General features: G+C 41.2%; 2 protein-coding genes across 2 annotated transcripts in view; both read right to left on the reverse strand.

Annotated features, from left to right (window-relative positions):
• LOC148342413 (uncharacterized) overlaps positions 1–25,835 on the reverse strand; it is a 154,532-nt gene that overhangs the window by 109,687 nt on the left and 19,010 nt on the right. The gene's annotated exons all lie outside the window — the stretch shown is intronic.
• On the reverse strand, positions 576–19,474 carry LOC148342415 (uncharacterized). Its single transcript, XM_088286243.1, has 4 exons — positions 19,454–19,474; positions 3,917–4,645; positions 721–996; positions 576–674 (listed from the first exon to the last, which is right to left on the reverse strand). The coding sequence occupies exons 1-4, from the start codon at positions 19,472–19,474 to the stop codon at positions 576–578; spliced, it is 1,125 nt and encodes a 374-aa protein (XP_088142369.1).

Consider the following 25,835-nt stretch of genomic DNA (forward strand, 5'->3'; position numbering starts at 1 on the left):
TCTGGATTTTTTTTTTTTTTTTTTTTGTAAGGTTCTGAAAACTTTAAAAGCAAAGTTGTATTCATGAGAAGAAAATATAAAAATGCATTTATAACTTGACCATGATATGGCAAAAATTATTCAATTAAGTGCTTGTGAAGTGTTACTACTTGCCTGTATTAAACCAAGAAAGCAAAATAACATGAGGTTCTTGTCCAAGAAGTCACCATCAAAATGTCCTTCATCTTTAAGTCTGTGGAAGAGGTCCAGCCAGAATTCCACACACTCTCGACGGAGAAAGCCCCACCAACTCTCTATTCTTTGATTTGATGTGCTTCTTCCAACAACAAAGCTTTTGCCACCAGCATGCACATCAGTGTGGGTCCGACGAAGTAATTGCTGCATATCACGGATGGAACTGTTTTCTGTCCCCATGTCTGTTCTCACGATGCGCGCACATCCACCTAATTCATTAATAGTTTCAAGAAAGTAGCCACTGATGACTTTTGGATTACTGCTTGTGTGGTAAGCATTCAGCCACAGAATTCGCCTTGGAAATCCATCAATGGCTCCATTGATGCAAATGCCAAATGGCTTTAATTTGTCGTATGAGTCGACATGCCATACAAAATTTGGACCCTTGGCAAAGTATGCTCGCCTGTGCAGTCTTCTTCTCCTTCTAAATGTCGTGCCCTCTGGGTCCATTGCGGAAAGGAGCAGCCGTACATCTTCCTTTCGTACATGCAGTCCTCTGTCTTTACATTTGGTGTACATCCACCGGTAGCCATGCAACGCTCCAGAGCCCTGTAGCTCCTCTCTGATGAATTCCACAACTGTCTCTGGGTGGTCATAATGGATTCGGCGGAACAATCCATGCTTCTTAAGAATTCGTTTGAGGGACCTCAAACTCAGAACAATCCTGTGTTTGGAGCCCAGCACACATAGTATGTGTTTGTAGCTCAGGCCCAAATGAAAATAGAACTCTATGAGCTGAAGTTGGTCCATGATCTCACGCGTCTGTAGGTGGAGCAAAATAGAATTATGTTTTGATTTCTGATTACATCGTGGAATAGATAGAATATGTGATCAAATTATTAATTAAAATATTAATTACATTTAAATATGTTTACATACGTTAAAAACAATAGTTGTAATATCATATTAACATAAACCTCATGGCGTGGCAGCTATTAAAGCAATACTTTTAGCTAGGAAAAACACGGGAGAAAACGGCAGTAACCACAAACTATTATCATTACACAAAAATAACCGCAGAAAAGGTACTTACAGTGTTTGAAACCCCAAAGACGTAATTGTATCCTCTTGTAATGCGACCGAGTGAGTGTCTCCTTCTCCAGCGAGGACTGGATGATCGCTTGCGCCGGGCGATTGCTTAAAAACGCAGCGAATGTTCAAAACATGACGCACGAAAAATGAAAAGAAACGCGCTGGCTAATTGTAGCCGTTCGCTGCTAAAACTGCGATATGAACTAGGAACTAGAGCAATATTACCATCATATAATATGAGGGAACGAAAGTGAAAGTAAATCACACCATGCCGATTCGACAGAACACTACACTACACTCTAATACTATCAATAAAAAAACAAATTGAATTTACCTCGACGTGTATACGACGGACCGTGAGCTCATTTGCTGAATTGTGGGTACTGCTCTATCAAGCAACACCCACAAACGTTTGACGTCATGGCATGGGCGTGAACGCTAGCTCATTAGCTAAACTGTGGGTACAGATTAGTAAACTGTGGGTACAGATTAGCTAAACTGTGGGTACAAGCAACACCCACAAACGTTTGACGTCATGGCATGGGCGTGAACGCTAGCTCATTAGCTAAACTGTGGGTACAGATTAGTAAACTGTGGGTACAGATTACTAAACTGTGGGTACAGATTAGCAAAAAATATTTTTTCTCATACTGTGGCACCAGAGGGGCTCCGTAGAGTTCCGATATTTAGTTTCTTCAATTTCTGGAGTTCAGGAAGTACAAATACAGATATCTGGGCGGCTTTTTCTTAATCTCACGAGAAAACTGCACTCGGGCGAGCACAGTCGAAAAATGCGCACCATCTTTCAGCCCAGCTTCAGTTTTTAAAGGAGTTTTTTATGTCAAGAGTAATGTAGGTTGAATTGGTCGTCCTCGCTCCCTCCCACGGCACGGGTCCACGTCCAAGGGAAGGTCCTCCCCAGGTTAGTCATCGTCTGGATAGTTGATTCCCGTCTGGTCCCCAAGACTGGCACGCCAAGGCTGGCCTTCTCCGGCGGGCAGTCTCTCCGTCTCTCTCCCCGCTGGCATTGCTCTGGAATCTCGTCGGTGTGCATGTGTATGTGCGTGTGCTCCGACTGTCTTTCGGAATGTGTTTTTCTTTTGATAGCGTCTGTGTGAGTCCTCCAGTGCCCAATTAGGAAGTATTTTAGCCATTACAAGTTAACTATTGGGTATTTTCGCTCTCACTAGTTAACTAGTGTAGGAAATCATGTCACTAGTTAACATGTTGGAATAATCCACGTTTTACTATTTAACATGTTGCTGAAAATGAGTCACTAGTCAGAGTTTATGTGCAACTAGTACAACAATAAAGGACATCACTAGTGTGGCTGAATGTATAACTAGTGCTGGAAAAGACCGCACTAGTGAAATACGCCAATGTCTGATATCAATGATATGGAATTAATGCTCATATGCGCGGATCAGGTGAAGTACGCACATGTGCACAAAACTGTGCAGGGCCATCGAGGTTCATTGACTCTCACCCGACTACACCAGTACAGAAATAAATAAGACCAATACGCACTTGAATTTAATAATTTGTGTTTTATCCACGAAAATTGATCAACCGCCATTGATGTTTTCGCCGCAGTCTGCACAGTTTTCAGAGTCAGGTAGAATTCCTTCCATAAGGAATTGCTTGAACAAGATATAAAAACCAGAAAATGTAAAATGTTAAATAATCAGTTCAAATTTTAGACTGGAAAAACATGGAGTTCACCCCCCACTATTGGTTATTCTTTGCTCAACGCAGAAAAAAATACATTTGTTTTAAGATTCCACAGTTCCTGTCAAATAAATCTTCATCTTCCTGTGTGCATCAGTATCTTCCCAGCACTTGTCCCACTGAGATCACTCTGCAGACTGACCCAAAAGACAATTTATTTTCCAGACTATCTCATTGATCTTCCCTAACTGCTGAAAATTCCACAACAATCTGGAGTCAGACGCGGGATTGTTGAAGATCCGCCGGTAAAATTCAGGACGCTGGCGGGTGACCTCCAGGGTTCAATTCAGACAGCAGCAGCAACAAACTGCGTGATGCGGATCATCTCCTCCGTGGTGACAAATAAACTCCAGTCGCCATCAAGTTGCCAACTCCTGACATTCCAAAACCTTTGAGAGAAACTGAGCCAATTTGCGTTTCTCTTTCTTGTTCTTTTTATTGTTCAACTTCTAGTTCTGTTTTTCACCTTTTCACAGCGTAATGAAGGCCAGTTGAGCAAGTGGAACAAGTGATTTTATTGATGATTGTGGAAGGCACCGATTTCATAAGCACTGTTTCTTCTCACACTTTTTCCATTAAGTACGATTAAAAAGACAACTGAAAAGCATAATGTTAAAAAAAGTTGTTCCAGGCAAAGGCAATTAATTTCATTTACATGTTTGATGTAAACACACAAAACAAATCATCATCACTCAGACACAATGGTTCTTCTGGCACTGATCACATTGGCTTAATGTCAATAAAAAAGCTTTGCAAAATTCAATACATCATATTTTATTCAAAATCACATTTACATCTTACCACGAGGAGTCTTTTCCTTCATTTTTTTGTCTTTTTTTTAAGCTTCAAGGATCGCTGCTATTCTCGCCATCACAATCGTGTCTCTCAGCACTACGTTTAGTGAAGAATTTTTTGCACAAACACTGCAACTGAATGGCTTGTCTCCACTGTGTGTTCTTGTGTGCCTTGTTAAATGCGACTTTCGAGAGAAACTCTTGTCACAAACTGAGCAGGAAAAGGGTTTTTCTCCACTATGTATTCTTCTATGTTTTATTAAAGTTGATTTTTGAGAGAATCCTTTGCCACAAACTGAGCAGGCGAAGGTTTTTTCTCCACTGTGTGTTCTTGTGTGACTTGTTAACGTTGCGTTTTGAGAGAAGCTTTTGCCACAAACTGAGCAAGAAAAAGGCTTTTCTCCACTGTGTGTTTGACTATGTTTTATTAAAGTTGATTTTAGATAGAACCATTTTCCACAAACTGAGCAGGAAAAAGGTTTTTCTCCACGATGTGTTCTTGCGTGTTCTGTTAAATCAAACTTTTGGGAGAAGCTTTTACCACAAACTGAGCAAGAAAGAGGTTTTTCTCCACTATGTGTTGCTGTATGTTTTCTTAAATTGGACTTTCCAGAGAAGCGTTTGCCACAAACTGAGCAAGAAAAAGGTTTTTCTCCACTATGTGTTGCTGTATGTTTTCTTAAATTGGACTTTCCAGAGAAGCGTTTGCCACAAACTGAGCAGGAAAAAGGTTTTTCTCCAGTGTGTGTTCTTGTGTGTTCTGTTAGATTTCCCTTTTGAGAGAAGCATTTTCCACAAACTGAGCATGAAAAAGGTTTATCTCCACTGTGTGTTCTTGTGTGCGGTTTTAAAGACAGCTTTGAAGTTAATGAGTCAGTGTGACATGCCCTTTCACCTTTAGCTTGCCCATTATCATCATCATTAGTATCAACATCATCGTCATGAGTGTCTGATGTGTCCTCACTATGTACTTCATCACCTTCTGTTGTCACGTGATGACTTGAGCTGCTGCTTGTAGGCTCCGTCCCTCTGTTGTCCTCACTCTCATCCTTGTTTTCATCTTCAGTCTTTATAGGGACAACGTTCACTGGTGACTTGTTAATCTCCTCCTCCTCCGTTTTGATGTGAGTCCAGTCTGGCTCCTCTTTCACAGAACAGAGATCATTTTCACTGACGTCTGCAGGACACAAAAAGACGAACACACATTTGGTTTGGTCAAGTCATTCTGATTCAGATGAACCCACTCGTGTACAAACCTGCTTTGAGTGGCACAACACGAGGCTGCTTGTAACCTTCGTCCAGCAGTTGAAGATGTTGCTCGTTCTCTTCTTTTATTCCACAAAGTTCTTCTTTGCACTTGGATGTCGTTCTAGCACACATTTTCAAATGATAATTCCAAAAAGTCCGCACTTGGTCTTTGCTTGGCGATAACTCGTGTGCTTCTCTTTGTTCGACCAGACGAATGAAAGAGCGACGTTCTTCAAAGTCGCACTGAAAGGACTTCCTGTTCGTCACGAAAGCGGAAGAACAGGACACACCCCGCTGTGATATGATTGGCTGCTGGCTGAGTGGCGCACTGTCACCAACTCACCGACAGATGTCGCCATTTGCGATGCAAATCATTATCTTCTTCTAAACATTGGAAAAACGTACGATTTAAATCGTATGAAAATGAACAAACATTTTAGTTCCCAAATATGAACTTGAGAGATGTATTGAATTTTACTTTTGTTGCTGGTTTTGTTTTCACATCTGACACCATGTTGTTGGTTTGATAGTATTCCAAATGCATTTCCCTATTATTAACAGTTGACATGATAAAGTGATACTTTATGTCAACATATTTGCACCTTTGCCTTTTTACAGGGTTTTTCAACAGGTTGCGATGTGGTTGCGAATTTTAAATTAAAATATGTATATATATATAATATTTTATTACTTAACTGTTATTGTGTTCGAAAATGATTTCGGTATTTAAGTACTTTCATATTTCATTATTCGTTTTAGTATTCATTAAACTACAATAATTCACTATTAATTACAAGAGTTATTGAACTGTTTTAGGAATAATTTAGTATTCAATGTTTAATTGTTACAAAATTTACTTTTTAAATTTTTGTTTCACCATTTTGTTCAATCTTAATCTTATGGAAAATTATTTAAGAAGCACCAACACAATGTTTTTAAAGATAAAGATAAAGATGTCCTTCAATAGTCCCACAATGGGGAAATTTGCAGTGTTACAGCAGCAAAGAAATAGATCACACAGAGGCGGCGGCGTAATGTAGCAGTTTATGTATAACATTAGCAGCAGACATTCAGAAAAAAGCAAACCTATGCAAATATACACAGTATATACGTAAATACACAAATCCCCATGTGTATATACACACTTACATCCCACAACATTTACAAGTGTAAGGAAACACTCCGAATGTCTGTCTATGGTACAGAGGGGAAATTAATAAAAAGGCTGCAATGATAAAAAAAATACTGCAATGATAGAAAATACTGCAATGATAAATGAAGGATTGTATTATGATTGCTGGCATTATTTTAAAGACTTACAGGACAGAAGGTCAATTATTTAAATTAGCAGGTTCATATTTAGGGAATATGTTAAACATTGATGAAACAAAAAGCATTTATCAAATGGAACGAGAAGCACGGGTCACAAGAATGACTGGGATGGTAGGCCTGATGTTTACTGATTTATTATATTATTCTCATATGCTACATTTATAGTACTTAGTTTAAATGTATGAACTTGAGTGAAATTCTCAGTAGTGAGAATAGATTTGCACACATAGCATTTCCATGACCTGCACTCACACTGACAGCACTTCATGGACAAATACGACGAAGCACATTCTCCACATTGGCTGTAGAGATGCAAACATACCAAATTGGGCACTGGAGGACTCACACAGACGCTATCAAAAGAAAAACACATTCCGAAAGACAGAACAATTGGAGATCGGAGCACATGCACATACGCATACACACACAGAGACATATTCATACACCTGCACATAGACGTGCACATACACGCGCACACACCGACAAGATTACAAAAGAATGCCAGCGGAGAGAGAGACGGAGGGACTGCACGCCGGAGAAGGCCAGCCTTGGCGTGCCAGTTTTGGAGACCAGACGGGAATCAACTATCCAGACTAACCTGGGGAGGACCTTCCCTTGGACGTGGACCCGTGCCGTGGGAGGAAGCGAGGACGACCGATTCAACCGATTCAACCTCCATTACCCTTGACATAAAAAACTCCTATAAAAACTAAAGCTGGGCTGAAAGCTGGTGCGCATTTTTCGACTGTGCTCGCCCGAGTGGAGTTTCTCGTGAGATAAAGAAAAAGCTGCCCAGATGTCTGTCTTTGTACTATTTCCTGAACTCCAGAAATTGAAGAAACTAAATATCGGAACTCTAATCAGTTGTTGAGTCTTTATTTGACCCTTTTCTTCTTGAGTACAAAAAAACGAACACGTACTGGCGTAAGTTTGGCTTTTAAAGGTTGATTTATGAAACTACTTCTCATTTCCATGGTGACTGAACTCCAACATCATCTTTCCACAAAGAGTCAGTTCCTTCAGTTTTTTTTGTCTTTTTTTAAGCTTCAAGGATCGCTGCTATTGTCACCAGCACAACTGTGTCTCTCAGCTTGCTGTTTAGTGGCGAATTTTTTCGCACAAACGCTGCAACTAATTGGCTTGACTCCACTGTGTGTTCTTGTGTGGCTTGTTAAATTCGCCTTTTGAGAGAAACATTTTCCACAAACTAAGCATGAAAAACATTTTTCACCACTGTGTGTTCTCATGTGCCTTACCAAATGAGACTTTTGAGAGAAACCTTTTCCGCAAACTGAACAGGAAAAGGGGTTTTCACCACTGTGTGTTCTTGTGTGGATTGTTAAACTTGAATTTTGAGAGAAGCTTTTTCCACAAATTGAGCAGGAAAAAGGTTTTTCTCCACTATGTATTCTTGTGTGACTTGTTAAATTTGCCTTTTGAGAGAAACTCTTGCCACAAACTGAGCAGGAAAAAGGTTTTTCACCACTGTGTGTTCTTGTGTGTCTTGTTAACGTTGCGTTTTGAGAGCTTTTACCATGAACTGAGCAAGAAAAAGGGTTTTCACCACTGTGTGTTTTTTGTGCCCTTTTAAACACAAAGTTAATGAGTCAGTGTGACATGCCCTTTCACCTTTGGCTTGCCCATCATCATCATCATCATCATCATCGTGATGAGCGTCTGATAATGTGTCCTCATTATGTGCTTGTGATGGCCCCCAGTGGTCTTCATCACCTTCTGTTGTCACGTGATGACTTGAACTGCTACTTGGAGGCTCCGCCCCTCTGTTGTCCTCACTCTCATCCTTGTTTTCAACTTCAGTCTTTATAGAGACAACGTTCACTGGTGACTTGTTGATCTCCTCTTCCTCCTCCTCCTTTTTGATGTGAGTCAAGTCTGGCTCCCCTTTCACAGAACAGAGATCATTTTGTCTGACGTCTGCAGGACACAAAAAGACAAATTTGGTTTGGTCAAGTCAAACCTCATGCGGCGACTTTGTTTGTTATTGTTTCTAGTACATTCCAACATTCCCCTTTTTAATTTTTTTTATAAAATTTCTGTTTCTAAATAAATTTGAAAACAAAATTACGTGTGAAGAATCAAAATCCCTACACATAAATTAAGCAACAACACTTTCATGTTGACATATTTGAATAATGACTGTATATTTTAAAGTTATCCAATATGTATTAAAATTAGACTAAGATACACCATAATATTATTCGAGTTCACTGAATTATTTTGTAACTGCAATGATGCTTAACAGCCATAGGGTGTCAGTAATGAGTAACAAAGTAACACAAGGCCTCCCTCTGATACATCATAAATCCATTTGCATAAATTAATAATAATAATAATAATAATAACAATAATGCCTTTATTAGTCCCACAATGGGGAAATTCGAGATTCGAACCCAGGCCTCCTGGGGAGACTGGGTCCTGAACGCGGCGCCTTAGACCACTCGGCCATCCTGGCAGCAAGAACTTTGAGTTGTGGGGGAGATGCAAACCACCTGGGCCACAGGAACTTTATTATCAGGAACTAAATGTTCCTGGCCTTGTTGGTAGAAAAGGGGGTTGTGACGTTCTCCCTTTTTAAGCCCATAGTAAGCCAAAGATGCAGATGCATTTCTTGCAGCATGCGCTTGTTCACTGATGAGATCCGTGCAACCCTGGATGGATGCATTAAATGAATTTTAAATATTTGGATGAGGTGAAACTACGCACACGTGCACAAAACTGTGCGGGACCACCCGAGGTTCATTGACCGAGCCAGTAAAAATTTCATAAATACATAAGACCAATACGTACTTGATTTTTTCAAAAACTTAATCCATTGTGTTATAGCCACTAAAATTCATCAACGCCATTGATCTTTTTGCCACAGTGTGCACAGTTTTTAGAGTCAGGTTCAATCATTCCATAAGGAATTGCTTGAACAAGATATGTCAGAGTTTTTGTCAAAAACGAGACAAGCCTTCATCAATGAATCACCCAGCCAAGATTATCTTTGTCACTTGCGAGGAGCAGTCCGCCAAAGAGAAAAGCGTTCCCGCTCTTGTGCGGCGTTTTATTGAAGCACAGCAAAGCAATTTGTAAATGCAAACTCATAAAGAATGGAAAAACATGAACACTTTGACATTGTCATATGTCAAATGTTAAATAATCAGTTCAAATTTTATACTGGAAAAAAACATGGAGTTTACCCCCCACTAATGGTTTTTCTTTAGCATTTATTTCCTGCACTGATTTAATTTGGCATCAACAAATGTTCAGCAGACCGGCAAGTGAAAAGCAAAAAATAAAAATAAAACGGCAATAACCTTGAACGCATTTCCCCAAATAACTTAATGTTGTGATGCATTTTTCGAACAATAGAAAGTCGTTCTTTACAAAGCAAATGAAAGTAAAACGTGTACAAACCTGCTTTGTGTGGCACAACACGAGGCTGGTTGCAAACTTCGTCCAGCAGTTGAAGATGTTGGTCGTTCTCTTCTTTTATTCCACAAAGTTCCTCTTTGTACTTGGGTGTCGTTCTTTCACACATTTTCAAACGTCAATCTCAACAAATCCGCACTTGATCTCTGCTTGGCGATGAGTCATGTGCCTCTTTTCGTTAGAAGCTAGCTAGCTAACAAGCAGCTAAGCTAACAAGCTAAGCTAACTACGCCGAAAAGCATCAACGCGTGAAGATGAGGTTATCGGGACACAAAGACTTAACGAATTATGTCGTAGTCCTTTAGAGTAGCACTGGACATCCTTTGAGAAAAATTACAGTCAGTTCCACACTAAATCAGAAGAATTTAGCGATGGGTGTTTTTGTTCCGGTGTGGAGGGTCGGTGGATGTAGTCGAGGTCCTTTTTTTTTTTTTTTTTTTTTTTTTTATTTTTTTTATTTATTTTTTTTTTAAATTTTTTTTTTTTTTTTTATGTGGTCGAGGTCCTTCGGAAGCCCATAGGGCAAGTGCCAAAATTTGCCTTGCCCGAGTGGCCAAATTACTTGCCCAACTTGGGCAAGTGACAATTTTTTTTCTCTTGCCCAAAGATTAAATTACCTTGGCCTGAGTGACTTTTTGGATGACAAAGTGTGTGATTACAAATTGCATGAATTTTTTTTTCGGACAGTTCCTGCCTCGAAAGAATTACAACAGAATTACAATTACACAGTCTTGTTTTCATCATCAACCATGAAACCCTGCTCACAACAGCATGTATCATCCTGTGCAGTTATTGAAAATGTTAATTGTAGTTTTAATAATAAACAAATCTTCATGTTAAATTGGGAAAATGATATTACAGCAATCCAGATTATCAATTTTAAGTCCAGGAGAGCCTATTAATTGAGGAATCACATGAGTAAATTATGAGTGTGGGAAATTTGTGTATTCCTTTAAGACCAGTGCCTGTGGCGCTGCCTCCATAAGTTTCATAGCATAAACAGAACACAGTCACTGACACTATGTCAGGTCACATCATGGAGCAAATGAATTAACAGCCAATAATCAAATATTACTCCCTTCCTTACTCGCAACTGAATTGTCTACTTAAAAATATTCGAGCTATTTTAGTCATGTCAGAGGAATCCGAAATGTTCGGATTTGAACGAACTCGTCGCCACTTGTAAACATGCGCAGAAGGTAAGAAAACTTCCGGCTGTCAATTTTCGGCCGAAATATCGGAGGTTTTTGTTGTGTTTTTCAAACTTCAAATGAAGATGCAACTCCAGTGAGTTCCAATACTGCGGGGCAGTGCGGCGCCATGCCGAATCAACACACCCAAAAGTCGTAACTGGCGACCGTTCAAAAATCTGAAATATATTCTTTCTTTTTTTAAACCACAATGGCCGAAGGAGGGAAAAGTGTGGATTTAATTGCAGATACACTTGCAAAGACATTTTCAAGTCGGACCTTTCAAGAGAAGCTATATCGTCCAACACTCACTCAGTGGTGCGTAAGTGTGTTTCTGGATATTATTTGTCCAGCCGTGGTGTCATAAATGATGGTGTTGTGAGGGGCATTATTCAAGTAGGACAAAGTAGGACTTCACTGAAGGCTCAGGTGTGAAATGCACTGAAGTAACTTAAAAAGTAAAAGTAAAAAAAGAATGTGTTTAAGAATGTGCAAGAAAGAAAAATGTTGACAAATGTTGATAAATAATGATATTTTCCAGGAGGTATTTATTTCTTTGTTGTTTATTCATTCAATTCTGTACTTATTTCAATATTTGAGTATTGTTTTTCTTTCAATATGTCGTATATTTTGTCTTTGAAGTGTGGGTCCTTGCTGCCTTCCGGAGAGGCAGCCGAGCAAGGCTGGATTGGCGATGGTTCGAAAAAGATTTTATTCTCGTCACATGCTGATGTCAAAAGAAGTCTCCCCAAAAACGTGCACGCCCCCTCTCAGACATTCCCTTCTTATAGGGAATGCCCAAATAGGACATGAATATCTCATTTTCCCTTGTTGCATATGCATTCCCATCCCGCTAGTCTTCGGGATTTCCCTCCAAAAGTCCCCCAGAGGGAGAGCAGATGCGTCTCCCCGTTGATACGACCTGTCTACTAGTGACCACCTTAAATTACTCTCATACCCTCAAAGGTCACTGACCTGGCGAGAGAATTGCCCCCACCATAAACAATGCTCAGGCCTATTTTCTCTCAGGGCAGTATAGAATAGAATAGAAATAGAATAGAAATCCCTTTATTGTCATTGTACTCAAGTGTGCAACGAGATTAGAGGGCTCCCCTCTCCAGTGCAATACAACAATAATACAGACAAATATATAAATTAGATAAATAAAGAAGACAGTGCAATGGAATTCAGTACTGAATAGGGCATATAGAAACACATCACAATGCTGTTTTGCGAGGTTAGGGTGGTCTCGTGTGTGTGTGAGAGTTCAGTATGGAGATGGCTCTCGGAAAGAAACTGTTTCTCAGTCTATTGGTCCTTGATTTGATGCATCTGTAGCGCCTGTCAGAGGGCAACAGGTCGAACAGGTGTGAGTTTGGGTGGGTATTGTCTTTGACGATGTTGAGAGCCCTTCTGAGGCACCGGGCGGTGTAGATGTCCGACAGCGAGGGGAGAGGGCAGCCAATAATCCTTTGCGCTGTTTTGACTGTCCTCTGGAGCCTCACTCTGTCCGCCTCAGTGCAGCCGCTGTACCAGGTGGAGACACAGTACGTCAGCAGGCTCTCGATGGACGAGTGGTAGAAGGCCAGCAGCAGCTTCCTGTCCAGGTTGAATTTCCTGAGGACTCTCAGGAAGTGCAGACGTTGGCGGACCTTCTTTACCACTGCTGTGGTGTTGTGACTCCAAGAAAGGTCATCGGAGATCTGTACTCCCAGGAACTTGAACGTGTGGACCCTCTCCACACACACGCCTTCGATGCAGAGGGGGGGCGGCAGCGTCTTGTTCCTCCTGAAGTCGACGACAATCTCCTTTGTTTTAGCAGAGTTAAGGTGCAGTCTGTTGTCCTTGCACCAAGTTGTCAGTCTCTTTACCTCCTCTCTGTAGGCTGTCTCGTCACCTTCCGAGATCAGACCGACCACTGTCGTGTCGTCAGCAAACTTGACGATGGTGTTGTTGCCGTGGGCCGGGCTGCAGTCGTAGGTGTAGAGGGCGTACAGGAGAGGGCTCAGCACGCATCCTTGGGGGGAACCGGTGCTCAGCATGCGGGTGGAGGACGTGTAGGGGCCGAGCAACACAGTCTGGGGTCTGTTGGTCAGAAAGTCCTTAATCCAGATGCGTGTGAGGGCAGAGAGGCCGAGAATGTCCAGTTTGGCGACGAGGATGTCTGTGATGATCGTGTTGAATGCCGAGCTGTAGTCCACAAAGAGCATCCTTGCATAGCTCTGCTGTCGTTCCAGGTGGCCCAGCACAACATGCAGAGCAGTGTCGATGACGTCCTCAGTGGATCTGTTAGCCCGGTATGCAAACTGGTAGGGGTCCAGAGTGGGAGGAAGGCAGTCCCTGATGTGCTGGAGAACCAGCCTCTCGAAGCACTTCATAATGACTGGTGTGAGAGCAACAGGACGGTAGTCATTCAGGTGGACGGCTGGTGACTTTTTGGGGACAGGAATAATGGTGGAATATATACAATAAAATACATGGAACAACCTGAGGGTTATGAGAAAGGAAGAGATGGGCTAGTGTACAAACTGGAGAAGTCCATTTACGGCCGAAAACAATTTGGACGTAATTGGAATTTATTACTTCACAAATACCTAACCGGGAAAAAATTTATCCAGAACCCAGCAGACCACTGTGTATACACGAAAGAGTCTGAAGTAGAAGGGAAAGTGATGATTGTTATCTGGGATGATGAACTTATCATTGCTGCCAATAACACAAAAGTGGCTTCGAGCAAGTGAAGAGCATGCGATCCACCAAGTTTAAAATGAAGGACCTAGGCAGGTTAAAACATTTCCTTGGCATGGTCTTCAGCCAGTCGGAAGGGTGTGTATATATGTCACAAACAAAGTATGTGGAAAAGATCCTTACCCGATTTGACATGCAAATGTGTAGAACCAGGGAAACACCCTGCGAACAAAAACTAGACTACACTGAAGATGAGCCTAGAATGACTGACGTGAAAATGTACAGAGAAGCGGTTGGCAGTCTCATATATTTGGCCACCGGCACACGCCCTGATCTATGTTTTGTGGTGGGCCGACTATCGCAACATTTTTCTGAACCCACAGATGAGCACTGGATCACGGTCAAACATGTCTTGCGTTATCTCAGAGGTACAACCGACGGACAGCTCTGTGTCCAAAAGAGCTGCGAGGGTCTAGGCCTTCGAGCTTACAGTGATGCAGATTGGGCATCAGATGCTACTGACGGACGCCAGTACCACGGGGTATTGTGTGAGTATGTTTGATGACAGTGCACTGGTCTCATGAAGGACCAAGAAACAACAAACAGTAGCACTATCTTAGTTTGAGGCAGAATACATGACTTTAGCCTTAACAATACAGCAGTGCATACATTTGGAACAACTATTGAAAGGTATTGATGACTATGTGTGCACGAAAACTGTCATTCATGAGGACAATTAAGGGGCTAGCGCACTTGTGAGGAACCCTGTATACAGGCAGAGGTGTAAATATGTGGTCATCAAATATCATTTCATTAGATCCATTATAAAAGATGAGAAGATGATACTTGTTTCCTGTTCCACAAATGACATGGCAGCAGATGTTATGACCAAGCATGTGACCAAATCTAAATTGAAAAAATTTACAGGGGTCATATTTGGCATAGAAATATTCGACAATCAAATGTCATGTTATTTCTTTATGTCTTTGTGAAAGTTGTTCAGTTTACAAGTAGTTCATAAGTGGGAATGTTGAGTGTAATTGTATGACTGCTTGTTTCTGTAATGTGCTTATTTGCCACAAGGGGTGCTGTCGCTGACAGATGATGTTAACATGCGATGTTCGGCAGGTGCTCACGCCTTATTTCTCTCTCTCTGCTTTTGGCTCTTGTGAGGAGCAGTTCGTGTGCGTTGCTGGAATAAACTACGCCAGTTGGCAAAAGAGAGAAGTTGTCTGCATATCAGAATTATTCTTCTGCTGCGACTTGGCATTAAGGTATAATCTTAGTGTGCCACATAACGGTGGATTTTATCAATGGCGAAACGGTTAATTCGTGCAGATTTATTAAGAGTCGCCCTTTGTTTTTCATTCATACAGAAGAAACGGACAATTTTAAAAAGATACTGTAGAAATGAGAAACAGAATGTGCTGTTCTAAAGATAAAGATAAATATGTCCTTTATTAGTCCCACAATGGGGAAATTTGATAATATGTTGGGTTTGTTTCTCTGAATATACTTTTTTTGTTGTTTATTATATTGTGTGTTGTTTCCAGCAGCCAATCACATCACAGCGAGGAATGTCCTGACTGACTTCCGGTTTTCACTCCGGTGTCGGTACCAGATGGGGACGGGTTGCTCGATGTGTTCGGGTTGTGGACGGGGTCCTTCGGAAGCCTGTTGATGACGTCAGGCGTTATAATATATTGATGTATTATATTTCTTTGACTGCATGTTTGTCACCCCTGTGTGTTACATTTGTGTGTTCTGAGTTACTAAATAAAAACAATTACAAAATAATTAAGTATATTTACATCATACTCTGTGTGCCTGTCGAAGAAGTCACGTCAATTGTCGGAGGGAAAACTTGGAAATACTAGATTGAGAAATATTTCACACTATATGCAGACATTATATTCATACAATCTTGCAGCCCGAGTGAACCACAGCATTGTTGTAAGTTCGGTCGGAGAAACGTAGACGTCCCACTGCTGGAGCAGCAGCGGCTTTTCGGGAAATAGGCGGAAGTGGCGTCAGAGCTGACTCGCCAATGCGGCGTTAATTTAGTTATTTTGTAAAAACAAAAATATCAACCGAATTAAAATATTATATAAAATATATATTAAAATAGAACGGCCAGGGGTAAAAACAAACACAGAGGCAAAGAAATATATTAGGAAAATACGCGCTTAAAGCATGACGTCATAAGCAAGCGCGCAGCTTCCGAAGGTCTTCGACCACATCCACCGACCCGTCCACACCGGAACAAAAACACCCACCGCTAAATTCTTCTGATTTAGTGTGGAACTGACTGTAATTTTCACACAGGATGTCCAGTGCTACTCTAAAGGACTTCGACATAATTCATTAAGTCTTTGTGTCCCGATAACCTCATCTTCGCGCGTTGATGCTTTTCGGCGTAGTTAGCTTAGCTTATTAGCTAGCTAGCCGCTAACGAAAAGAGGCACATGACTCATCGCCGAGCAGAGATCAGAATTATTGGAATTATCATTTGAAAATGTGTGCGAGAACGACACCCAAGTGCAAAGAGGACCTTTGTGCAATAAAAGAAGAGAACGAGCAACATCTTCAACTGCTGGACGAAGTTTGCAAGCAGCCTCGTGTTGTGCCACTCAAAGCAGGTTTGTACACGAGTGGGTTGATCTGAATCAGAATGAATTGACCAAACCAAATCTGTGTTCATCTTTTTGTGTCCTGCAGACGTTAGTGAAAAATATTTCTGTTCTGTGAAAGAGGAGCCAGACTTGACTCACATCAAAAAGGAGGAGGAGATTAACCAGTCAACAGTGAACTTTGACCCGATAAAGACTGAAGATGAAAAAAAGGATGAGAATGAGGACAAAAGAGGGGCGGGGCCTCCAAGCAGCAGCTCAAGTCATCACGTGACAACAGAAGGTGATGAAGACCACTGGGGACCATCACAAGTACATAATGAGGACACATTATCAGACGACGATGATGATGATGATGGGCAAGCCAAAACTGAAAGGGCATGTCACACTGACTCATTAACCTCAAAGTTGTCTTTAAAACGGCACACAAGAAACCACGGTAAAGAAAAACCTCGATTTTGCTCAATTTGTGGCAAAATTTTCTCTCGAAAGTTTCATTTGACAATTCACACAAGAACACACAGTGGAGAAGCATCTTTTCGCTGCTCAGTTTGTAGCAAAAGCTTTTCTTTAAAGTCAAATTTAAAAACACATACACGATTACACACTGGAGAAAAACCTTTTTCCTGCTCAGTTTGTGGTAAAAGCTTCTCTCAAAATTCAAGTTTAACAATCCACACAAGAACGCACAGTGGAGAAAAACCTTATTACTGCTCAGCTTGTGGAAAATGCTTCTCTGTAAAGTCAACGTTAACAAGCCACACAAGAACTCACAGTGGAGAAAAACCTTTTTCCTGCTCAGTTTGTGGCAAAAGCTTTTCTGGAAAGTCAAATTTAACAAGTCACATAAAAACACACACTGGAGAAAAAAACTTTTCCTGCTCAGTTTGTGGCAAAAGCTTTTCTGTAAAGTCAAATTTAACAAGTCACATAAAAATACACACTGGAGAAAAACATTTTTCCTGCTCAGTTTGTGGAAAATGCTTCTCTCAAAAGTCAAGTTTAACAGAACATATAAGAACGCACTCTGGAGAAAAAACCTTCGCCTGCTCAGTTTGTGGCAAAGGATTCTCTCTAAAATCAACTTTAACAAAACATAGAAGAATACACAGTGGAGAAAATCCTTTTTCCTGCTCAGTTTGCGGAAAAAGTTTCTCTCAAAAGTTAAGTTTAACATATCACACAAGAACACACAACGGAGAAAAACCTTTTTCCTGCTTAGTTTGTGGCAAAAGTTTCTCTGATAAGTCAAATTTAACAAAACACACAAGGACACATAGTGGAGAAAAACCTTTTTCATGCTCAGTTTGTGGCAAGAGTTTCTCTCAAAAGTCGCATTTAACGAGCCATACAAGAACACACAGTCGAGACAAGCCATTCAGTTGCAGCGTTTGTGCTAAAAAATTCTCCACTCAACATAGTACTGAGAGACACAATTGTGTTGGTGAAAAAAGCAGCGATGCTTGAAGCTTAAAAAATGACAAAAAAAACTGAAGGAACCGACTCTTTGTGGTAAGACGTGAATGTGATTTTCAATAAAATATGATGAAATTGAATTTTGCAAAGATCTTTTATTGACACAAAGCCAATGTGATCAGTGCCAGAATAACCATTGTCTCTGAGTGATGATGAGTTTTTTTGTGTGTTAACATCAATCATTATAAATGAAATTAATTGCCTTTGCCTAGAACAACATTTGTTAACGTTATGCTTTTCAGTTGTCTTTTTAATCGTACCTAATGGAAAATGTGTGAGAAGAAACTGTGCTTATAAAATCGGTGCCTTCCACAATCATCAATAAAATCACTTGTTCCACTTGCTCAACTGGCTTTCATTACGCTGTGTGAAAAGGTGAAAAACAGAACTAGAAGTTGAACTATAAAAAGAACAAGAAAGAGAAACGCAAGTAGTCTCAGTTTCTCTCAAAGTTTTTGGAATGGCAGGAGTGTAGTCCAGCAAAAAGGCCACGATTCAGACTGATATCCAGATTTTCCTTTTTTATTTCTCCTTTTCCTCTGACGGCGTTCGGAAATTCCGGAGCCCCTTAGGGGACATGGAAGAAAAAACAACAACAACAAATCTTTGCTTTCCCTTGCAAAGATTGCGTTCCCTCGCAAACGCAAAGTTGTTTTTTTTGAGTGAATGTTCGTTTATTTATTTTTTTAATACGTGTTTATGTACTTCCGAGTCAGTTTGGCTCGCCTAGCCTCTGATGCGCGGCTGTTTGAGAGACGACAGTACGTCAGATGCGGCAATAATCTTAGAGGGTGACTTGGAACGTTTCTTGCGGTCAAGAGATGTCCCTCACGGTGACATTCTGCACATGAAAAGCAACAAGGTACATACAATTCACTCGAATGCACATGTCAAACTCAAGGCCCGGGGCCAGATCTGGCCCGCAATCTCATTTTATGTGGCCCGCAAAGGGCAAATCATCTGCATCAACTTCCTGTTTCTATCATATTTTCTTCACTTTTAACAACACTGAGATATGAGATATTGCCATTTATTTGTTAGCAGTCCTCCCCTTTTAAAATAAATGGAAAAATTGTTGAACAATTACTTAGGAGCTTCTGATTTCAAAACTGGCTTTCCATTCAATTTATATGGGTTCACAGTCATACCGGCCCTCTGAGGGAAACCACAACTACGATGTGGCCCGTCCACAAAAATGAGTTTGACACCCCTGTTCTAACGAAATAACCTTAATAATAGCAATATGGGTCCCTACTGTTAATGTTTTTGCATAATACTAGCGTGCAAATTGTTTACCTTTTGAGTGGCTAGAAAAGTATTGCTTTTCTGTTTTCAATTTGTAGTTCATTTAAATCCTGTTATTGCATTCAAATTACTGTGTAGTGTAACGTTAAATATTTTTCTAAATGTTTTTTTGTACAACGCAACTTTAGTTTTGTTATGAAGCAGCGTAGTTCGTACCCGGAAATGACGTCATCAAATCGGAAGTCGCGGAAGCAGGAAGTATAATAATAGATCACCAATAAGAGAGAAATGTGATGATAATGAAGTCCAATCGAGCACAATCTGCATACATCTTTTGCCTTTGGGAGCATCGTGGGTACGTACAAGTTTGTGTTATTAACATTGACTATGACTCTAACTATCCTGAGATTGCCCAACTCACCAGCACCACTGCACAGTCCATTATTGTGCACATGAAAGGGTTCTTTGCAAGACATGGAATTCCGCAGTGTGTTGTGAGTGACAACGGTCCGCAATTTGACGGTGGAGAATTTCAACAGTTTGCAAAGCAATATGGATTCACTTCAAGCCCTTTATACCCACAGGCAAATGGCCAGGCTGAGAAGGGAGTGCAAATAATCAAGAGACTGCTAAGGAAGGATGATGCATCTGATCCTTACCTTGCCCTATTGAGTTACAGAGCTGCACCTCTGGAGTGGGGAGCTTCTTCGCCTGCTGAGCTACTCATGTGCCGTAAGCTTCGCACCACGCTTCCACAAATACCACAAGGACATGACAACAACATTTGGATTGAAAAGAAGAGAATGCTCAAACTCAAACCGAAAATTGCATATGACAGAGCTACAAAACATCTGGAACCTCTTTCTGAGAAAGACACTGTAAGGATCGAGGGACCTCATTTTTGGGACAGAAAAGTGACTGTCCTTATCGAAGCCGGACCGAGATCTTACATTGTGGAAACAAAGCATGGACAAAGAGTGAGGAGGAACTGGAGGAGTCTTCTGAAGGTTCCCGAGGACTGGAAGAAATCTTCTGATGCGGCTGAGGCTGCAAAGCAGGCGGATACATCGAAGGAGCACAGACCTCAACCACCAGCAATTTCTGGGAGTACTGAACCTCTTCGAAGATCAACAAGAGTTCGACGACAACCGGACAGGCTGATTGAAAATGTTTAATGTTGTGTGATTGTTGCTAAAATTGTTGTAGAGATGCTTGTTGTCATAAAAAAATGGATAGATATTGATAAGAAGTGAAAATAATTGATAACAAAACAAAAATATAATAATAAGAATAAAATAATAATAATTATTAAAAAAAGGCATAGGCATTGTTTAACGTTTGAAAGGGAGATGTAATGACAGCAGTTATATCATTGGTCACTAGTTGGCAGTATTGCCCGATGTGTGTTTGGTTACCAGACGAACAAGTGTGTACGCACAAAGACGAGAATGCAAGTCAATAAATAAAGAGACACAAGCTTGCAGCATCACGTTACCTGCGTGACTTCTTAAGATAGAAGACGGAACATTACAGTAGCCATTAAAAAAAACGTATAGTAACAATAAAATTATTTTTAAAAAAACGTATCGTAAACATACTAAAGCTGTTGCTTTATGTTATTTACAAAGAATTTTTGTTTAAAATCCCCCTGGCTCTTCTTTTTGTCTTTTCTCTATTATGTACGTATTAGTAGCTGACCTTCCCACAACTCCCTGGCAGAAGGTAGGCACTTTTTTTCATATAAGAGAACATTATCAGTTTCCCAAGCGTGAAGAAGTCCTGAGTGACATGGCAGGTGCTAAGTACTTCAAATTAGATGCATCGCATGGATTTTGGTATTAATAACTGTGTTTGGTTTGCTTTTGTGAATAAAGATTTTACAAAAAACGTATGAGTAAATATTTGTCATCATCAATATTTGCACAACAGAGTACTGAGTTTCGAGATCCTCACAATAATAATTCTCAAAATTATATTTCTTAGCAATTTAGCTTAGTTAAGGGATATTTTATTGACAATCTAACATCACTATACAAAGACAGAAAAAAATGGTGGTGGGGGGGGCGCGAATCTTTTTTCTTCTTGGTAGGGGCGGGCGTGAAATAATTGAGAGGCATTGCTAGTATATGCAGACATTATATTCATACAATCTCGCAGCCCGAGTGAAACACAGCATTGTTGCAAGTTAGGGAGGAGAAACTTAAACGTCCCACTGCTCTTGCAGCAGCGGCTTCTCGGGGCAAAGGCGGAAGTGACGTCAGAGTTTACTCGCCAATGTGGCGGTATTTTAGTTATTTTGTTAATTTTTCTTATCAACCGAATTAAAATATTATATAAAATATATATTAAAATAGAACAGACATGGGTAAAAACCAACACAGAGGCAAAGAAATATATTTGAAAAATACGTGCTTAAAGCATGACGTCATAAGCAAGCGCGCAGCTTCCGAAGGACCTCGACCACATCCACACCGGAACAAAAACAGTCCACCGCTAAATTCTTCTGATTTAGTGTGGAACTGACTGTAAATTTCTCACAGAATGTCCAGTGCTACTCTGAAGGACTACGACATAATTCATTAAGTCTTTGTGTCCCGATAACCTCATCTTCGCGCGTTGATGCTTTTCGGCGTAGTTAGCTTAGCTTGTTAGCTTGCTAGCCGCTAACGAAAAGAGGCACATGACTCATCGCCAAGCAGAGATCAAGTGCGGATTTTTTGGAATTATCATTTGAAAATGTGTGAAAGAACGACGCCCAAGTACAAAGAGGAACTTTGTGGAATAAAAGAAGAGAACGAGCAACATCATCAACTGCTGGGCGAAGTTTGCAACCAGCCTCGTGTTGTGCCACTCAAAGCAGGTTTGTACACGTCTTACTCTCATTTGCTTTGTAAAGAACGACTTTCTATCGTTAAAAATATACATAACAACATTAAGTTTTTGGGGGAAATCGTTCAAGGTTATTGCCGTTTTATTTTTAAATATTGCCCTTTACTATCCGGTTCGCTGAACATTTGTTTATGGCAAATGAAATCAGTGCAGAAATTAAATGCCAATAACCATTAGCGGGGGGTAAACTCCGTGTTTTTTTTCTCAGTTTAAAATTTGAACTGATTATTTAACATTTTACTTATTCCGGTTTTTAAATGTTGTGAAAGAAATTAAGTTTGTCATGTCATCATGTTTCAAAACTATGCTGACAGAATGGAGTGTATTTTTATTTCCACCGTTGGAGTTGAGCCACCGAGAAAATGAGAAACATTTAGTAAATGAATCTTAAAAGCTAAACTTACTCCAATGCGTGTTCGTTTTTTGTACTCAAGAAGAATAGGGTCAAATAAAGACTCAATAACAGCTGATTAGGGTTGCGATATTTTAGTTTCTTCTATTTCTGGAGTTCAGGGAATAGTACAAAGACAGATATCTGGGCGGCTTTTTCTTAATCTGACGAGAAACTATAATCAGACGAGAACAATCGAAAAATGGCGCGCTGATCTCAGCCCAGCCTCACATTTTATAGGAGGTTTTTTATGTAATAATAATAATAATAATAATAATAATATTCCCTTAATTAGTCCCACAATGGGGAAATTCGAGATTCGAACCCAGGCCTCCTGGGGAGACTGGGTCCTGAACGCGGCACCTTAGACCACTCGGCCATCCTGGCAGCCATGTCAAGGGTCATGTAGGTTGAATCTGTCGTCCTTGCTCCTTCCCCCGGCCCGGTCCACGTCCAAGGCTGACCTTCTCAGGCAGGCGGCAGTCTCTCCGTCTCTCCTGCTCACATTCCCCTGCAATCTCGTCAGTGTACAGATTGTGTGGTGTATGTTTTCCCAGATCAGATTATATTTTTGGGTCTTCTTGATAGCATCGCTGTGACGTCCTCCCCGGCCCAACTTGATATGTTTGTATCTTCTATGGCCTATGTGGAGAATGTGCTTTGAAGTATTTGTCCATGAAGTGCTATCTGGGGTGTCATCAGTTTGACCTGATGTCAGGTTTAAAAAGGTCCTGACGCCTTCATTAGACTGAATTAAATGCAAAGAACCAGAGGAATAACCAGGGAAGGTTTTGTCTTTTCTCCATCGCGATGGGAGGAGAAGCCAGGAGGTGAAGTAGGCGTCTTGCCAGTTCAATCTCCCGTACTCTCACTGACTTCTTCGCCCATCCCTCTGGACTTTATTCAGAGAAAAACGAAACCTATGGAAAGTGAAACTTAAAACAAGCGTGTGGGTGTGCGCATGTGTGCTGAAGCAATGATGTGCGTGTCTGTGAGTGTGTGTGTGTAATTATCATTGATACAAATTGTGTATAAAAAACATGATTAAAAATACACAAACTATTTACATACTCTCACACCTGAGCAGACTGAATTTGTTTGTTCTGAATGAGAGTGTGGGTCATGAAAATACTATGTGTGTAATTTTGAGGTCTTACATTTAAACTAAGTCATATCAATTTAGCATATGAATGCATCAGTAAACACCATGACTACAATCCCAGTCAATCTTATCGATGCACTGTACTTCTACTTTCATTTGATAAATGCTTTTTGTTTAATCAATGTCGAACATATTCAGTAACTATGAACCTGCTAAATTAAATAATTGACCTTCTGTCCCGTAAGTGTTTAATATAATGCCAGCAATCGTAATACAATCCTTCAATATTCATGTCCGGTGTGGCCATTCCCTATAAGAAGGGAAGGCCGGAGAGAGGGGACACCTTTCCCTTTTTGCTTTTTGGGGAGACTTCTTTTGACATCAGCACGTGACAAAAATAACCAAAATGGCTGTGTCAGAGAATTTTTTTCCATCACCAATTCTGCCATGCTCGGCGACCTGTCCGGAGGGAAGCTGAGCCAGACCCACACATCAACAACAAAATATACCACATTTTTGGCATCACAAAGAGGATTCTTGCTCCATTGAGGGTCTCAGGGTGCTGGGGCGCAGGCGTTCAACAGCCGGCCGGCTGAACTTTAGGTTGAGATGCTTTTACTCACAATGGGTGTTGTGCGCCTGTGTCCAAGCGGTCTGGGCTTTTGGGGTCGTTAAAGAGAGCTTGTGCATGTGGGTCTGCTGGCTGATTGGTCATGGAAAATGTCCCTGTGTTAGTTTCAATTATCGTTTAAACAAGAGGCCTCTATAATGATTAAGACATAAAAGATGTGAAAGTAACCGCACTTTGAAAGAACATTAGAAAAAGTATTAAAAAAAAAAATTAATTAAAAAAATGATGATAGGAACTAAGTAAATGGGGACTAGTGCGGGAGAAATGTGCAGAAGATAAAGGAAAGAAAGGTCTAGTGCTTAAAGAGATGAGAAATAAGAAGTGTAAAACTATAGCTATAGACAACATAGTCGTGAATAAGCTCAGTTTGAGCACAGACCCTGGCCAGGGTGTAAATTTTAGCAGGAACATGATGAGCTGAAAATAGAAATAATGAAGAGCAGCGCGCTTCCACGTATCGTATTGGGCACTTTGTGGCATGGAACACAGTAAGGATCGAGGCGTACCGTTGTGTGGAGGGCCCGACGGTTTCGCTGGTACGTAGCAAGAATAATGCATTAAGTCTGGGCCGGTTCGACTCCGCTGTTCAGATACGTACCCTGTGATTACTCGTGTTCTGGTCGGATAATTCTGTCAGGGTCTTGCCAGCGAAACGCTGGGAAGAAGGTGGCAGGACTCTCCAAACGCGGACACAGGAAAATCAGTTTAACAAAGAGTGTTTATTGATTCACAATAGTGGAAGTCCAATCATCAATTAAGGCAAATATATCTATCTTAGCATTACATCCGTCGATAAATCAGGAGAAAACACAAAGCGCTGGCGGAGAAAAGCGCACACCAGGAAGGAGATAAACGACGGAACAAAAAGCGCTTGCACCGGCAAGGAAAAGGAAAAACGATCAACATAAATAGCTTGCCAAAAGGGCAAGAGGGAAAACCAATTGGAGAAAACGAGGAACAAAAAGAGACCGAGCAATAGCTGGCAAAACGTGGAACACAAAGAGATCGCAAGAGCAAAAATGCATGAACAAGAGAACAATCGATACCAGGGTCATGAACGTGAGCAGTGCAGGAAAATTATCCGACGCCGGGCAGTCAGTGTAGGTGGCTTAAATAGTGTGTGTAATTAGTCAGTGGATGGATGTCAGGTGCGGCGCCGGTGGGCTGGTCTCCCGCTCGTGATGACGCGGGCAGAGTCGGTCGGAGGAGGAGACGCCCCTGCTCAGCTGAGAAACATAAACAAAAGTGCACATGGCAGGGAGGTGACGAAAACAACAACAAAACAGGCGTGACCGGCACGGGTCACGACAACCGGGGGAAGCAGTTAATCCAGCAGCCGACGCATGCAGCTCCCATTGCGTCTGCTCTTTCCGTTTACGCTGCTCCTGGGCCAGGTTCTGGTGACAGTGCCACAGCAGGTTTGTTGTCCGCACCTGCCGGTCAACAAGGTTACGTAACAGAAGTAGGGGTGGTTATAAACATGGGTTGTGAGTGGGACGTGCTTTTGCTGTGGGTTGTGGGATTACTGGGTGATGAGTGGTCCAAACCGAGCCACTTCCTGAAATGTGTCAGCCTGTGGTCCAGCGCCATGCCTGACACAAAGAGCTCCACTAGCACGGGGGCGCCATCGCTACCCCCTCCTCCGACAACGCTTCTATGGCTTCCAAATGCACACTTGACGCCTCAACCCGATTGGGACCCCATTCCACGATAGGGGTGCCCGTGGAGCCTCAGCATTCAAGGACCGGCAGGTCTTGGCATTCCGGTGACAATTGATGGACAACAGTTTT

The sequence above is a fragment of the Idiotropiscis lumnitzeri genome, chromosome 2 (assembly GCF_059441095.1).
Source record: "Idiotropiscis lumnitzeri isolate Australia: NSW breed Sydney's pygmy pipehorse chromosome 2, RoL_Ilum_1.0, whole genome shotgun sequence".
Lineage (NCBI taxonomy): Eukaryota > Metazoa > Chordata > Actinopteri > Syngnathiformes > Syngnathidae > Idiotropiscis > Idiotropiscis lumnitzeri.